This window comes from Strigops habroptila, chromosome 3 (assembly GCF_004027225.2).
Source record: "Strigops habroptila isolate Jane chromosome 3, bStrHab1.2.pri, whole genome shotgun sequence".
NCBI lineage: Eukaryota > Metazoa > Chordata > Aves > Psittaciformes > Psittacidae > Strigops > Strigops habroptila.
In genome coordinates, this window is record NC_044279.2 from 36,000,588 (window position 1) to 36,018,807 (window position 18,220).

At 43.7% G+C, this 18,220-nt stretch overlaps 1 protein-coding gene across 1 annotated transcript in view; it reads right to left on the reverse strand.

The window, feature by feature from the left end:
- The window catches only part of WIF1 (WNT inhibitory factor 1), a 44,666-nt gene extending 27,673 nt beyond the window's left edge, over positions 1-16,993 (reverse strand). The window contains exons 1-2 of the mRNA XM_030479047.1: positions 16,710-16,993; positions 16,491-16,630 (exon numbers count right to left, since the gene is read on the reverse strand). Of these exons, the coding sequence (XP_030334907.1) occupies positions 16,491-16,630; positions 16,710-16,842 (273 nt within the window). The 5' untranslated portion in view covers positions 16,843-16,993. The remainder of the gene's footprint in view (positions 1-16,490; positions 16,631-16,709) is intronic.
- Positions 16,994-18,220: the final 1,227 nt, after the last annotated feature.

Consider the following 18,220-nt stretch of genomic DNA (forward strand, 5'->3'; position numbering starts at 1 on the left):
AAACCTTCATTATCTTTAAATATTTAATGAAACATATTGTTGTGGTATCCTAAGAATTGGTAAAAGATATTATCCTAAAAAGTTCTTTATTGTTATGGCACAGCAAGGGCTAATTCACTCTTGTCACTCGGCGAAAGTCAGTGCTCTCTACAGTGGAGATTTCATGATCAAGGATGTTCAAAATGCCAATTTCCTAAGGCTAACAAAAAAGGGGGAAATTATTACTGCTCCTTAGAGAAAAGAAATAAAATACTGTCTCATTAGGTTGGTTCCTAACAAAACAATGCCGTACAGGTCTACTACCTGCACCTGCAACACATCTATGTTGCTCTAGCTACACTGAGAGTAAGCCGTGAAGTTATTTTCTTCCCCTCACAGCTTGAAAAAGAAGTGAAAACCTTGGCTGACTGTTGCTGGGAGTGCATCCTTACACAGACTACAGACTGTTTGCAGTTTCAGGCTCTCGACAGATTTATTTATAATTAATAAATTAGCAAAAAAATTCTTCTCAGAGAATGTCAAATCATTTCAATAAAACCTTTACAATTAGGGGAATGATTGCACTAACCAGCATTTAGACTAGTTATGATGGAGATCTGAGCAGACACGACATTTAATTAAACAGAATACTTCTAAAAGCATGAATGTAAACCTTAGAGATGGTGGCTCATCTGACATGACAAGAGAAGGTTCACAGCTGAAGAATAAGCTAATCCACCTCTTGCATGGTGGTAAACACGGATAATGCACAGATTCATTTTGGCCGTGCTTCAAACTTCCAACCCTTTGTTCTTAAGCCTCACAAGACAGCTTTGAAGTTGAGGATAAAGCTCCTCTAGCACACCATTACCAAAGAACAACCTTCTGATTATGATCTCATGAAAGTGTAATCAATAACTTACACAAGTTAAAAGCGTGGCAAACAGCAAAGGTCACGTAATTGGGACTTTATTGAGTCCATGTGTTTCAGTCTTGGCTTTAACTGGCACTCCCGTATAATAAATATCTCTCCCCAAAATGTAAGCAATGAACTTTCCCAAAACTTACGAAATCTTATAGCAGCTTCCGTCAGACTGGAGTCCTTCTAAGGTCTCAAAGGGGGATGCTTCCACTTTCATATACCCAAGTAACAGAAAGTTTACAGCACCTCTGCGAGAGCTTCGTTATTCCCTGCTCAGCAGATAATAGTGTTTAGCCTTGTATTCCAAGCAAACAAGTGTTTAAAAGTTACAGTGAAAAGGTTTTGAAAAAAATTCAACTCTTTCCTGACTAGTTATTAGAAAGACTTTTTTAACACTGCTCTCTTTTAACATCTGCTCCATGGACTTTTCAAATGCCTGGGTTTTTTTGTGAATACCCAGAGAAATTTTATGTTTATTTTACAGGCTGCCATTGACCAAAGCAAATTCTAGATACTACCATGAAAGAAGAACTAAATTTGTTATTTAAATAGAATGTTTGGTCAGTGTATCTGAAGAGAAACTTGTGTGTTTGCTGTTGTACCTGAAATCACACTGATTTGTCTAATGAGACCCCAGTATGTTGACATATATTACTGCAATATTTTCATGTACCACACAGGCCTCCATCTAGTTTTGTCGTCTGTAACTATATTTGGAATTTTTCAAAGCAAGATAGACTTATTTTCACAGTAAAGCCGGGAAGTACTACCTTATCTCCAGTTTCTGATCAGAAACTGAACAGCTTCTACAAACAGCATTTCTGCCTTTCAGGCTGTTTCCATAGGCATGGTTTGCACAACTTCATCCCTGGGATACAGCACCAGTCTCACAAGGGCCAGTCTTTTGAGTTGAGGTCCAGAATGTTCCACTGTATTCCCCAGCATTTAAATAAAGTATCTTCTTGACTTCCTGTACACTCAGAGGAGAGAGACCAGCACTTGCAGAAGAAAATTCAGACAAGCCAGAGTGTGATTTACCTGCAGTTTTGAAGTGCCTTTCTCTCTCTCCCTTGGTGCAGATGGAGTCTGTTTGCAGTGCAGACATCTTCACATGGCCTGGATTCTGCTTTCTCTGCAGTCGTTTGCTAGCAAAGTCACACCCCAGAGAGGCAGTGAGTTCTGAATTTCACTGTGGCACATGGGCTGTGCTGCTGAACACAGGCAGTTCTCTGCACTTGGGATCATTTCACTGACTTTTAGCAACAGTTATTTGGAGAAATCCTCTCACCAAAAATGTCTTCCTTTCTGCTCCTCACCACTGCTAGTGTACCAATCCCTTCCTACTCTTCAAAGCCTGTCTTTTTTGCCTTCCCCTTCTTCTTGTCACAATCTTTCTTTAGAGGGATTCAGATGATGAACATAGCAAAGAGACATGCTGGTTTTCCTTTTTATTCCTTCAGCTACTCTCTTTTTCTTCAATGGGATTAAGAAATGGCCTTGGCAGTTTCTAGATTAAAAGTTTTGTGGAGATGAACTTGGTGAAAGATAAAAGTAATGTCCTGATAAAGGCAGAGCTGGCATGACCAAGGTAATCCTCCATTCAAGGAAGATGAAAGAAATTAGGAAGAGTTATGACAGTCAGGGTCAAGTTGAGCTTCCAGATGAACCCTTTGCAAATACTTACAGGAATGAGCCCCATTCCAAAAGGTGTGAAGATTATTTTGGGAAAGCTACATCCTTCTGTTTTTTCCTTTACTCTGGATAATGTGACCTCCCATCTGTCAGTATAAATCCTGACAGGGAGCGTCAGCATCTGAAAGTTCCCCAGAACAATGTTTTGCAGAGACCCTAACCTCATTTTTATTACAGAAAATGCCAGTGGCACAGTTCAGCTTCAGAGACAAATATGTGGACCCCCCAGCCAAATTTACCTTTGATGAAAAACCAGCAGGAGTTCGATGACAGCAGAAGTCTATACTCTGCTTTGAGATAACTGCTCTGTTTGGGATTAAAGAGTTTTGCTAAGATCAGAGATGTAATTTATTCCTTGATGCACAGCGACAGTAAATCTGTTCTGCTCCTGCAGACTGAGGCCACATTGTCCTTTTTGTCACTCAATACACCCCAGATGTGCTGACAATCCCTAACTTGAAGGCTGCTGGAGGCTCCCCAGGTCCCCCAAACCAGCCTTTATTGATTAAATGAAGTGAGTAGCTCTGGGCTGAGTGTGGTCCATGGTACTTTCAGGAAGACGCTGGAGCAGAACAATGCCCCACACTGCAAACCTGGCTGAGCTGCCAGGTCTGCTCTCTGCATCACCACAGGGCACAGAAATGCAGCGCTCAGCACAGCAGCCTGTGGGTCAAATCCTCCCCATCCTCTGCAGCAGGACTCACTGTGGTACCAGTCAGTGAGGCAATTTGGTTTTGTTCTGCTTGAATTCCTGCTAGCTGGGGTGTGGGGTTGGGATCTGGGAGTTGTTTCTGTGTTTTCTGTGTTTAGATTTGCCAGATTTCTGTAGCTTGCAGTATTGGGACTGCATCAGGGCAGCTCAAGGCAGCCTAAGGCTGCACTGTTGCAGTCCTACCCTCTTCAGACATGGATGTGTGATGAGCTAACCAACACAGCAGATCAAGCTAAAGATTAATCACTTCTTTCTGCTGGGCTAGTTTTCAGCCAGAGCAGCTCCCTGAGCAACCACATCAGCACTGGCACAAGAAAGATAATGGAAATGTGTGACCAGGGATGAAAAAGAAGATAGGACCGTGCCGGCTGTTAGCCTGCCTGCAGCAGTTGTGGAATGGCATTGGAAGTGAGGCAAATTGTTCCTGTGCCATTGGCAGACATCAAATTTCATTATCCTGGTGTGGAGAAGCAGCTAAGCTGAGAGTCATCAATGAGACTATGGTTCCTCCAATATACTGCTGAAACCAACACAACCTGCACCTAAATAGGGCATGTGCATTTCTGATGGCGCTGCCAGAGCAGCCATGTGGACACAAAGCATTTGATCTCTAAGAAAAACGAAACATCCAAACACATGGTCCCACCTCAAATATCTTGCTGTTGTTCATTAAAGTTGTACACTGGGAATAATTCAAGTTGACTCAGGTTTGTCATGTTTTTAAGCTTTAAGTTTTAAACAGTTCACGTTCACAGGTTTCTTTGGAGCACGAACGAATTAAAAACATGTTACTGAAACATGACCAGGGAGCTGTGCTCTTTAAATGGAATATGACAAACCTCTCAGGAAAGTAAGACATGTGCCAAACGTCACCTTTCCAACCGTGGCATGCCACTTAGGTGTGCTGTGCAGATGAACTGAATATAGGTTGTACACTGAGCAACCTGATATAGTGGAAGGTAGGGGGGGTTGGAACCAGGTGAGTTTAAGATCCGTTCCAACCCAAACCATTCTGTGATTCTATGATCTGTTTTCAAGTGGTTGTCGTGCCACATTTTAGGAAAATGTCATACAGAGTCTTACAGAAGAGATGGCAAGGATTCTGCACCAGAAGACTTTTGATATCATACCAACCATACATACAGTTTGCCAGTGAGGAAATCCACTGGTCAAGGTATGACCTGTCTCAGCTAAGGATGATGCTGTTCTGGTGCAAAGGTGAGGCCACATGAGGCGCTTAGGCAAACCAGACTGGAACATGAGTGCTACTGAATCAAGCGAGCCTGACACTCCTCCAAAAGCCTTGGTTGGGTTAGGGTGGTGCACACAGCATATGGGCTCCCTCCTGTGGATCTCCTAAGATGTACCACAGAAGGACCATGCAACTACAGCTCGGCAGCGTTGCAGCTGAGGAAGACGCCACATAACCTGCTCTCTTCAGCTCTGCTCCGAAGAGGGACTCTCCCAGATCCTTCCCAGTGTGAGGGGAAGGAGATCCTTGCTCTACTCTGCTTGGAGTGGAGACACATTGCTCTCTAGACAATGGGATTAAGTTTATGCAACATGCAAACTATTTTCAAACTTTTAAATCTCTGAGGAACAAAGTGAGGGTTTTTTCATGATCCTTTCTACCTTTCAATCTTGTTTTTTTCTTTCTTGTAAGAAAACAGAGGAAATGCTATAAAAAACCCACTTGTGTTAAGAAAGTTTCAAGAAGTCTTCTGGTATCCAGTTAAACAGTAAAAAAATCAGGAAATACCAGTGAGTAATGCTATATGTACAGACTTAACTCTGTTTTTACAGGACATTAAAACCTCATTAAGTACATAAGCCTATACTAATTCTCACCTATGAAACATAACATGGGTTCTTCTGTAACTGTGAATCACACAACCAAAGTACTGCTGCTGAAGTCCTGCAGGCTTCCTCAGAGTGAATGTACAAACACTGAGTAGCCTTTGAAAATCTTCCCTATTAAGTCAACTGGACACATTAATATGCAGATACACAGTAAACCACACATCTGAAAGCTGTGCAGTACAAGACATGCAGAGGTCTAGGGAAAATATAATTGCACATGACGGCCAACTACCTTAATGTAATAGTTTGTTGCTGTAACCTTTCAATTTTATCTAATAAATTGAGATGCATATGAATTAGGGAGGGCAGAAACTGGAATGCCACAACTTGCTGACCACAAGATTCATTAGAAATGTTTTCTTGGGGAAATGTGTATGGAAAAAACTCATAAGCCCAAACCATGCTGGTCCTATGCAAATATCCACATATGTTTTCAAATGTAGATTTTTAAAGTAGTAAAAATCTGTTTTCAGAAAAATTATGATTTATCTGTAGGCTATTAATGCACCTCTGAAGGAAAACAGGTGAACAACGCCCCTCAGTTAGGTCCATTTTCCATATTGAAGGGTATGTTTTGTTAATAGTTGAGTTTTCAACATGCAGGTTGTACAAATTTTATCCCAAGGCTTCTTGCTTTTTCAAAGAAATGTTTTCAGATATATTTTATGCATTGAAAGTGGTCAGTAGCTCATCTTGTGTTTGCCAGAAATATAACTTGAGCTTTACCACAGGAACTAATTTAAGATTACCATTACTAAATCTGTCTTATCTGGAAGTCTATAATCAGAGATAAAAAGCAAGCTTCACGTAAACATCTCTGCTGCTTGGTTATTGTCAGAGTAGATGCTTATGCATTTAAAGTAAACTCTCTGTGAATGTGGCTGGGGTAGCAAAACCAGATTTGTTACCAAGGTATAATAATAATAATGTGTGAAACGGTGTTGCAAACACTCATAATTGAGTATCAGTTCAAGAAATTCTGCTCAGGTTATAAGAAAAATCTTTCTATGTCTCACCTTGTGTACGGAAGCCCCTGTGGACTGGCTGCTTCCTCCACCTTCCCCTCTCCTGAATGGAATAACCAGATAAAGCACAAGCAGGAGACGGGCACAACTCAGCGAGGGTTATTTTGGGGATTCTCTTCTGTTTTGATGGGTGGGTGGGTGTGTGGTTATAAAGGAATCAGAGAGGGAAGAATCTCACAATAGCACTTTCACAGAAGGGCAATGGCCATCCCTTTCCATCTCTCACAAAACTGGATTTTGCTTCTCACTCTTCATGAGACCTCTGGCCTGGGGAAGGTTAAAAATCCTGAAGAACGTGGGTACACTCCATCACTTACTCTAAACCAAGAAGGGAGCAAAGACCTTACTGCAATTACCTCAATATTTGCAGACAAGGACAAGAAACATATATAAAACTAGAGACAGAAGTATCTATTGAGTTGTTGGGGTTGGAGAGAGGTGGAGAAACAGAGATTTCATGAGAACTTGCAGAGGCTGCAAGCTCTATACCTCCAGATAACTATTCCTCCTGCCAGCAAACTTCAGATTCCTCACTCTTTTAAATATTTCCCCACTAATTTAACTGAATGAACTTATACTGCTCGGTTGTATTTTACCACATGAGAAAACTTTGCTGCTAGACAATCTTTCAGGTCCCTTCCAACCCAAACCATTCTATGAATAAAGGTCTTATTTATGTAAGTTAAATATTGAGGAATGTTTTATCTTGTAATCCTACTGTTAGGCTTCAATTAATTGCTGCTTAAACAAATCATAGTAACAGTGGCATCATGGCACCAATGTATAAATTTCGAAGCTTACCTGACTGCAAATGTTTGGCAGGACAATTAAAAAGGGACCCTTAACTGAACAGGATATTCACACTGATACAATTCAAATATTAACTCCATTTGTGGGCAGGATAAGGCATGGACTTTGTCCCATCAAAGGAAAGCTGCTGTTCTGTCAAGTAAAAATGTAAAACCCAAGTGGTTCTTGACGTGATGGAAGGCCTCCCATTTCTGCCTATAAGGGACAGTACCAATTTCTCCACCCTGTACCTAATACCAACATGTCATAGCTCTGACTAAAGAGAAGCAACATGTTGGGTCATAAGATTTCAGCTACGCTCCTTTGCAAATACAGATATCTGATCGTGTCTACACAATAAATGTTCTTTTGCAAAACTGGAAGGAAAATTAAAAAACAAAAACAAAACCCAAACCAAACCAACAAAAAAAAACCAAAACAACCCAGCACAAACCAAAAAAAAAAAAAATCAACCAAAGCAATGCTCAACATTTCCTGCTAGCAAAAGATTTTCCAACTCTTAACATGGCTATGTAACTGTATTTTGCCTCTCCTACCTCTCTGGCAAATGCCAGTGTGCTCTGTTGTGCAACCTGCCTGTTCTCCCTGATGGTCCCTCTGTGGAACACTGCAGGCACATAGCTGCTTGCAGCAATTTGATGTACCTGTGGCTTCACAAGGAAGACATAAATTTGTTTCAACCTGGTTACTCCAATGGACTCTGTTTCAACAGTTCACTTTATTTCCCAGCACCTGTGCAAGAAAGAAAACTGGCTAAGGCTATACCTTGGAAAAATGAAAGCAGTGTTTACTGCAGTTTAAAAGGAACAGGTTGACTTTGGTACTTGTATTCCTTACTGAAGGTGTTCAGTGGACTTGGTTATTTGTCTATGCAATTTTTAGTCTCAAATTCCCATTGACTATGTCAATATTCACACATTTGCAAGTTGAGAGCAAACAGAAAACATTGCAGGGAGAGCCTGTCTTCTCCTGCTCATCAGCAAGTTGTATGTCTTCCTTGTGTTCTCAGAAAAAATGGGCTTCTAATCACAGTACTGAAAACTCATTCTCTGATGGTCAGGATGGTCCAGGAGCCTGCCCTCTCCTCCTCTGGCCTCCTCTGAAGGCTGGCTCTGCTGCTCTTGCCACTGATTTCTGTGCTTCAGCACTCAGAGCTGGTGACAAATCTTCTCATTAGTGGGCTGCTGTTCGGGGAGTTTGTTTTCCCTGGTGATGGGCCAAAACCTGAGGCTGGGAGATTGCCAGGTTTGAGGTCAGGCATATTTATTTCCTTTAGGATCGGCTGGGTTTAGCTAGCTGTTTATCCACGCTAAGGTGCAACTTTAGAGGATTTGTGGGACCAGCCCCGAAAATCGTGTTTGGTCTCCAAGTTATTTATTGAAGCATTTGGCAGTGATGGCAGCAAGTGCTGAAACAGCTGGAAGGAAACTGCCCACTTTTCCTTGAATGGCCAAACAAGCTGGATTCTACCAGTTGGTTGCAAAACAAAGCAAACTTTCATACTAGATGCAAAAAAATCCACCCCAAATCTTTGTAAGCCTTTACTATGGCATTTCTATGCCACATGTGCCTCTTCTCCTAGTCAGACAGACTTGTCAGGTAACTCCTCAGCATTTTTGTGCAGCTAAGTGGTCTTCAGTGAATGGACTATAAATTCACATACTGTGGTGGATTTCAGGTTCATAGCTGGATAAAGTCTTCTCAGTTCCTCTGAACAACAGTATTACTGTCTTTGCTTTGTTTATATTACTTTTTCTGAGGCAGATTTCAGTTTTCTGCTTCACCGTGATTGTACAAGCCAGTCTCAGTTTTGTGTTCCTGCCTGGCCCCTTTTGTGTTAATGGCTGGCAAAGGGGATGAGAGGAGAGCAGTGTTTTGTTTACCTTGACTTTAGTAAGGCTTTCAGCGCTGTCTCCCACAACATCCCCATGGAAGAAGCGAGGATGTGGAATTTAAAGTGAGGTGTACTGCTGCACTACCAGGCTCAGTGGGTTATCAACAACAGTACAAAGTCCAGCTGGAAATCAATCACTAGTGGTGTACCTCAGGGGTTGATACTAGATCTCATACTGTTCAACATCTTCATTAGTGACCCGGACATTGTGACAGAGTGCACCCTCAGCAAGTTTTCAGATGATGAAAGACTGATACATCAGAAGGTCGTGCTGCCATCCAGAAGGGACCTCCACAGGCTGGAGGAATGGGCTGACAGGAACCTCACAAAATTCAACAAGGGGAAGTGCAAAGTCCTGCACCTGGGGAGGAACAATCCCACACATCAGTACACGCTGGGGTCCAAGCAGCTGCAAAACAGCTTGGCAGAAAAGTACCTGGGGTCCAGGTGGATACTGACTGTGAGCCAGCAATGTGCCCTTGTGGCAAAGACCAACATCCTCCTGAGCTGCACCAGGCAGAGCACTGCCAGCAGGTCAAGGAAAGTGATCCTTCCCCTCTCCTCAGCACTGATGAGACACACTTGGAGTGCTGGATCTAGGCCTGGGCTCCCCAGTGCGACAGAGACATGGACATATTGGGGAGAGTCCAGCAAAGGGGTGCAAAGGGAAGGGAACATGCCTCACAGAAGTTTGAGGAGATGTCTAGTTTTTCCTGTTTAGCTCTTCTATGAAGTAAGCAAAGGAAAGAGATGAATGTTCTGCAGGTTCTTCTGCAGGCTGAGAGGTCTCATTAGAGACAGTGATGCAGGCAAAGACCCTGCAGGATTGTCAGCTCACACACATCACCTGCCAGGGTGCCACCTAAGGGGAAAACACATCTGATCCCAATGCATGCATATTCATTGAGCAGGACTTCTGTTACTTTACATAATTAGCTCAGCTCAAAATGTCACACATAGCCCAGGTGTTTTTTGTACATGGATCTCAATTTTATTCTGTATAAGAGCCAGTCTTTCGTTAGAGTATTATATACATTATTACATATATTCTATTACAATCACAATTCATTACAATTAAGATTTCAAAATGTCAGTCTCCACAAACCAAACAGAAAGGAAAAAAGCAGTTAACTGTGCATTCAACAACCTATCCAAAATGTGATTGATTTTTTGTCTCTTCCATTTACGTAACAGAAAATACTAATAGAGCTATCTTCCACTTTCACTGAAACACACACCTGCAGCAACAGACATTTACTACATTTCATACACATAATTCACTGTAAAGAACACTGTGTTTTGTTATGGAAAGACTAAGTATTGCAATGCAACTGTCCGGTCTTTGTGGTGCCTTTTGGGTGGCTGCATTTTCCACCATGTCTGGGCTACAGCCTGATGTAGTGAAGAGTTTGGCCACAAATAAACAATTAAAAAGCAAACAAGCAAACAAAAAAATAAACCCTACCAAATCAAAAAATCCAACATGGCTGAACAGCACAATAAAAGAGACTAATAGCAGTAAAGTACCATCTTTCAAAACGTGGAATTTGTACACATAAAGGAAAATAAGAATAAACCCTGGCAAGCCAAGTGTAAAGCCACAGGAAGGCAAAACAAGAAAGGTTTTGAGATGCACTTTCTTGAAAGCTTTAAAAAATACTAATCAAGAACTCATTGCTCTGAGCTAAGGTATACAATACTTAAAATTCTGTTCAACAATATGTAAGTACCTATTACATATCAGTGTTCTCAAAGCTCTGAGTCACACCACAGTCTTGAAGCTTGGGGTGTCCTTTTAGTTCCAGTGCTTTTCAACAGCTATGTTGTACAAGGCAGCTACTATTGTAAAAGCAGTGAAAATACTTTACTACTAAAGCGCTTTTTTTTGTTAAATATGTATTAGAATATTTATAGAAAGGGTAAACAATGAAAATCTTGAAGAACGGTTTATTTAACACAGCTTTATACTGCTGTGTAAAAAGAATAATTGTGTAGTTTACACATATACCATGTAAATTACTATGGAAACCAGATGTAGCTTACACTACAAGGTGCCTTGTAACTCATCTCTGCTGAGCAATAAATCTCCCCTTTTTCTTCTTGGCAAAACTTTGAGAAACTTTACTGCTGTTTTCTATCAGCAGATACAACAGATGGCTGGCACATGCCTGCTTTACTAAGAAAGTGGGGTCTCTACAGCATTACTTTGATCCCTGGTGGCATGTCTACAACACTGAGATGCAAAATACCACAGCTGAGCAGAATCTAAATATTAAAGGTTTGGAGCTGTGCTCTTGATATGAGAACCCCCTGTTTGAAAATCATGCTCACAGTATGTAAACATCTTCACATTCCACATGGAAATTTTGGTACAAAGGTCAGAAAACAAAGTATTTTCTTTGTTTGGTGACATGAAACCGCACTGGAGGTACTACTGTAAATCCCAAGAGTGCGAGTTTATGCAATTGCCTTGACCAAACTTCCAGAACAGCCATACTTCTATTGGCAAAAAAACCCAACCCTAAATTACGTGTGTGAGACATCTTTAAAGCTGGAAAACATCACTGTAATCAGTGGGTATGAACAAGGTATTTACAAAAAGTTCAGAAGTTTCATTGAAGAGATGTTACCTTTGAAGAATTACGTGTTTTGAAATCCACTGATTTTTTTTTTTTCAGTTTATCAGGGAAATAGTGATGTTTGAATGTTGCATCAATAACACCTTAAAATCGATAGTCAATTATCTTTCCTCTGGGCAAGGAAACAAAACTTCTTGTGGCATACCTGGATATTCTGTTTTATCTTCACGGTCAGGCTATGTCTCAGCAATATAAGGTAATTCCAGAGAAATCAATCAAGCCATTCGGGGTTGATGGTCACACTGCTGAGACCAGAACTAGCCTCCAGGAGCTGTAATTATATAGCCTTCCTAAGCTCCACAATATAGAAATGATGCTAGAAAATGTACCGGTGACATATATTCCCTCTTCTTAAGAGGTGGGCATCTTTTTGCTTTACTTGAGGTTATCAATAACCCTTTGGTCAGAAGTTACCCAGACTTTCCCATAGAGACAGGTCCAATTGCCTCTTTCAAGGGCCCGAGGACTACATCCTGGGATGCCCCCTTACCTCCTGGCACTTGTGCTCTTGTGACCAGAAGCACTCCAAAGACTTTTCCCCAGCACTTGATCCACTTGTACACACACGCACATCTCCTGTCACAGGGCAGAACCACCACTGTCATACCACACAATGTCATGCATCCAGCAGCACAAGGCTGGATACAACTTTAGCACATAATATACATGCGATATCCATGCACCATGAGATCTATATATGCATCCTCCAGTCACATGGCCAACATCCCACTCGTGGACCAGCACAGGACTGGTGACATTCAACTTTCATATCATGGCCATGCATTCAACCATGCAACAGGAGGAACCGTGGGGTATTCGTGACACTTGGGAGTAGGAAGCAAGCTGCTACAATAATTCATCTGATCTCAAATACTTCTCTCAAATATGAACAGAAGAAAGCAGCCTGGGCAGGTTGTGGCCCAGACTGACTGGATCAGACTAGAGACTGCTACAGAACAAAAATTCCAGCTTACTTTTTGGTTTCCTTTCTCAGCTCCTGTCTACTAAATCAACCCAGCTGCTGCTCTGTCACTGAGCATTTGGTTACCGTGCACTGATCAACTGGGTTTTTTTGTATATGGTTCTCTCCACCAACACTCACTCACATGTGAACTTTAATTCTATTGCTGTTAGAAGTCCCACTGAAAGCTAAGCATACTGGGTTTTTGTGGATTTGGAGCTTAAACATGTAAGTTCCTAAACACTGTAGAGGTGATGCTATCACTTTAAACTTTGGTACCTTCCAGTGATGAATGTAGTGAAACATGCACAGCATTAGTTAGCACAATATTCCTCTCTCATTGGGAAGTCTTTAAGAGCAATCTTCCCCAGAGGACAAGACGCCCAAAAGTCATTATTTTTCCTTTTGCAAAAACCATACTGAGTAAAAGCAAGCAGCACACCAGTGAGCTCTAGTGGTTACACACATACCTACTGTATGCTATATCTTACCACAGATTTTTTGCTTTTTTAAACCTTTCAAATCAAGGAGCAACCTTTGTAGCCACCAATTCACCCAGATCACATTTTTTTCTAAAGAGAACATAACATCTGTAATCTTGTGTTTAAATTAATAGGTAAAACCACAAAGTGCATAAAAACATAACAATCCTGTCCTGCAGTACTCTAGCCTTCTTGTAACCCCTCGCTCATCCTGAATTCACAAGAAAACGTAGGTATTCAGCACCTTCAGACCCTTAAATCTTGGGGCTCCCCTAATAATTCCTGACAGTTAATTACAACTAATGGACTAAAAGCAGTTAATGCTTTTCTTTGGTTAATGTTTTCTAGTAAAAATGGCTTTAATTGTTTGTTTATCAAACAAATTTTTTTCCACATTAAAAAAAGCACAAAAGGCATTAGAAAAAGTGACATCTAAATGTAATGGGGTTTTACCCCTTCGGCTTACACAGAATACAGGTATAATCTATTCCTTAAAATGTTCCTTTCAACAGACATTTCTGAATTAAAATATGGACATATGCAGCAGTGCAGCGCTGAGAAGCACTGCCACTCCCTGGGTTGGATTATTTACTCACCTTCAACTTGGATCATTATTTATCCCAGGAGCAGGTAGATGGAATCTGCCCACAGGATAGTTATGCCCACTTTCCACAGGTGTAAACAGGGATGCGAGGTGCTTGTCAGGGGAGACTTAGCCCTACCCTGTTGGAGATCCCAGGTGTGGTGGGTTGACCTGGCACCCACCCAGCCACTCTCTCACTCCCCGGTCTTGTTGATATCAGGGCTAGGAACCACGTAGTGACATAGACAGTACCTACTCGGGAAAAGTCTGGTATCTACAGACGCAAAAAGGGTCTAGCTACTGCTAGAGGCAGTGGCATATACTACTGACAGCCCCGAAAATCTTGGAGCCCTAGAGAAACATCTTCAAATCTCAAATGGGATACAAGGTTAAGAGGTCTATAAGGCACAAGATAGAAGACTCATGGAAGGAATTATTTCAGTTTTACCAAACAGGAGGCAACTGTATGCTAGTTAACAGTTGGTTTACAGAAAGCAGTCTAGTACTTCAATGTCTTGAACGCGTTTCTTTCAAAGAGTACTAGTTTCCATTTCTTTTCCTTGTTTGTTTTTTGCCTCTCTTCTCCCCTTTCCTCTTCCTTTCCTCTCCTTCTCCTCTCTCCTCCCTCCTTTCCCCTTCCTGCTTCCCCTTCCCTGACTTAAGAAATTCCCAGAGAAAAGTATTCTGCCAGAATAAAGGTAGCAAGTATTTAGTACTTTCCTGGATGTTTCAATGGAAACTTCTGAGCATATGTACACTTAAAAGCAAATCAGAACACTGAAAACACCCTTTAAAATGTACTCATTTCTTCCTCTCATAAAATATTGGAAATTCTGCAGAAACTGTGTTCTTTTACCACAAATAACTTTTATCCTACTTATTTTTGCAACACTGCTGTGGGAAATGATGTTGTTGCCCTATGAGCTACAGAACAAATACTCGTGTTTTTTCCTGCCCCTTCTCATCATGCAAAGGGCTGGGTGGCACAGGGACAGTAAGTGCTGTGAGTGACAGGCAGCTGTACGCAAACACCTCTGTGGGATGTGAAAACCAACAGGACTGTTTGTGATACCAAAAAGTAGACATTTTCTCTGGGATGTTCATTTTTTCCCCAACTCCTAAAACACTAAGCAGTTGAAACTCCTTCCTTACCTTAGGCTGCTGGCTGTAATCCTGCTCTTCCATCTACAGACCTGCCTAAGTATCTAAATATCCACAGCCATAAGATTGGAGTGCCAATGTTTTCATTGACTGTACACACAGAAGAACTTGTAAGAAGTAGCTGGCTTGGATTATAAAATCTCTAAACGCAGAGTCTCTCAATTTTAACACTTGTTTGACCCATAAATACCTGAAAGTTAACACACTGTTCTAGGTACAGAGTTCTGCAATGATGTTACTTTAACGATTTAGGTATTTCACTTACTGATTATGTTTTGCCTAATAAGAATTCATCAATTCAGCAAAGAGGAAGAGAAATAATGAGTTAAACAGCTTTGCCGTTGCTCAGAAGGGGTTTCATCCTGCAAGTTACATCAAGGGGAACACTTGTCTATGCTGTCTTTAAGCCTGTGACTCTTCTCACTGAAATCAGTCACAATTATCTTTTCCTAATGAGCTACCTAATGAGGTAGCAAAGGGGGGAGAGCGGAGCACAAGAAAGATGGACAAGAGAATAAGGACAGAGTTCAATCTAACATCTCAGTCCTCCTTTCCAAAAAGAGGTAGTTTTATCATGGACAGCAATTGAAGCTGGCAGAGAAATGGAGCACGAAATACAGTCCCCAAACATCCTAATTATTTCTAGGTATTTAAACACCAACCCTTGGTGTACAAAGTTGTTTCCTCTGTAAAGCTGGACTGGAATGATGAAGACCTTGAGCAAGTCCCTTAGCCTTTGTGAGCATGTTTTGTCTCTCCACATTCCCCTCCCTCTCTAAAAGAGGAGGTGAAGTGTTTCCTAAACTCAAAGGCTTTGTGAGGACAGCAAAAATTACAAGGGCCTCAGACAATACCTCAAAGCCAAGCAAGTGCTCTAGATTAGAAAGAGTACTTTCAGACAACCAAAACCACAACCAAATCTGTGCAGCTGCAATTAGGTGAATTATACAACCAATTTTAACTGATTATTTGAAGGTAAATGTTGCATCATCTTTACCAAGCTCGTTATTGTATAAAGTCACTATTCAGCATCGTGAAAATGAATTAATTTTATCCGCCATTTTTATGTTACAATGATTTTTTTCCTGCATCCGAGATAACGTATTCCAACGTGTTTCAGCTCTATGCAAATCTAACATATGTTGTCAGTATGTCAAATCGTGCATATGTTCCTTCCGAAAAATATGTCACGCACCCTTATCTTTCGGCAAACGAATCCAAAGGGATTTGACACGCTGCAGATTTATGTGGTTTTGCAATTAAACTTGGTAAAATTAAGTATGCAGAAGAGAATTACTATTTACCAGAACTATAAATGAAGCATGCACATTTAATAAGTAGAGATCTGTGAATAACCTGTAGCACATGTCCATAAGCTACAGAAAGCTGAAAGAAAATTGCATCCACATAACCACTGTCAGGTGAAATGTTATTAACAGTAAAGGCGACCGGTGTCTTGCTCTCAGGGGCTGCCCGCTGCTCCCACCTCACCACCGTCCGGTCCTCCCGTGCACACCCGGCTCTCCCGCCCGCTCTTCACTCTCCAGACACGCTTTCCCCGGCACCCAGCCGCGCTCCCGGCTGCCCCGAGCCCTCCCGACGAGGTGTCCGCTGCCGGAGCGCCCCCCGGGTTGAGGCGCTGCCCACGGAGGTCCGGCAGGACGGCGGCGACCCACGGCCGCACGCCTCGGAGGGGGTGTTCTCAGCTGCACCAAAGCCTGACCACCTGCCTGCGTTCAAAGAGCCACCCCTCGCCGCGTCCGCACCTACCCGTCCCGTTGCCTGCCAGGTGAAGTTCATGGCGTGGATGCTGACGGGGATGGCGGGCATCCTCTGCTGCGCTTTCCTGAAGTCGTGGGTGAAAGGGGCCATCTTCCCCTCGGACACGATCAGAATGTCCTCCTCGAAGCCTGCGGAAGCCAAAGGGGCGGAATGGGCGGCAGCCCCGCGGGGCCGTGCCCCCGCCCGCCGCTCGGGCGCCCCGCTTACCGATGAGGACCCTCGCCTGCTGGGCGTCGATCCACATATAGAGTGTGTCGGGCTGCCGCGGCGCGGCCCGCAGGCTGCAGAGGCTGAGCGCACCGCAGAGCAGCGCGGCGCACAGCCGCCCCGCCGGGGCCATGCTCCGCGCACCGCCCGCCGCGCCCGCCCGGGGCTCGCCGCCTGCCCCTGCCCTGCCGCTGCCGCTGCTGCTCCGGCCGCGCCCGCCCTCTACCGCTGCGCGCCCTCAGGCACGGGGCGGCCCCGCCGGCGGCGGCGGGAGGCGGGCGCGGAGCGGGGCGGGCACGGGGCGGGCAGCGCGGGGCTCGGCGCTGGCGGGCGCCCTCGGGCGCACTCCTTCCCCCGCGGCGCAGGGCGGCGTGCGGCGCCGGGGCAGCAAGGCACGCAGACCTCCCCCACCCGGGCAAAGCCGAGCGCCGGGGCACGGTGCGTGACACACAGACACACACCTCCCCGTCACGGTGCCGGGCACATGCTGGGCACTAGGTGCCACGTTTCCCGCGAGTGCCAATGTTGACGCTCACCCCTCAAGGGCTCAGTGGGCCCCCTGACAATCAAGGGGTACCACCACAGCCACAGAAGCATCATTTAAGAAATTCATGTCTGCGTGAAGAAACTAAGTTTGTTCGCAGAGGCCACCTGGTAGCTGTGGTGCTTGAGTTCATGGAGTCATAGAAGGATCTGGGTTGGAAGGGACTGAAAGACAATCTGGTTCCAACCCCCCTGCCATGGACAGGGACACCTTCCACTGGACCAGGTTGCTCAAAGCCCCGTCCAACCTGGCCTTGAACACTGCCAGGGATGGGGCAGCCACAGCTTCTCCAGGCAACCTGTGCCAGTGTCTCACCACCCTCACAGTTCAGAATTTTTTCCTAATATCTCATCTAGCTCTCCCCTCTGTCAGTTTAAAGCCATTCCCCCTTGTCCTGTCACTACATGCCTTTGGAGAAAGTCCCTCTCCAGATCTCTTGTAGGTGCCCTTTAGGCACTGGAAAGCTGCTAGAAGGTCTCCCTGGAGCTTCCTCTTCTCCAGGCTGAAACCAAACTCTCTCAGCCTGTCTTCATAAGAGAGGTGCTCCAGCCCTCTGATCATCTTCATGGCCCTCCTCTGGCCTCGCTCCAGCAACTCCACATCCTTCTTATGTTGGGGTTGGGGAAACAGCACCAAAATGGCCTGTGGGTGCAGCTGGGTGGGGGCTCCCAATGGGACCCAGCAAAGTTGCATTGGCAGGTCAGGCTGCAGGGTGAGCAACTAGCCACGCCTTGCAGTGGGGACACTGCTCTTCCCAGCTGTAGGGAACAGCATGGTAAACATGCTGGTATGCTAAAGAGAGAAAAGGCTTCCACCTCGCGATTGTCCAAAGGTCTCAACAGCGGAGACTCTGAAAAACACTGAAATGTTGCCATGACAGATCTATTGGAGTTTGCCATGTCAGATTACACACAGGGAAATCTTACAGAGCAGAGATTTAGATTAGACATTAGGAACAAATTCTTGA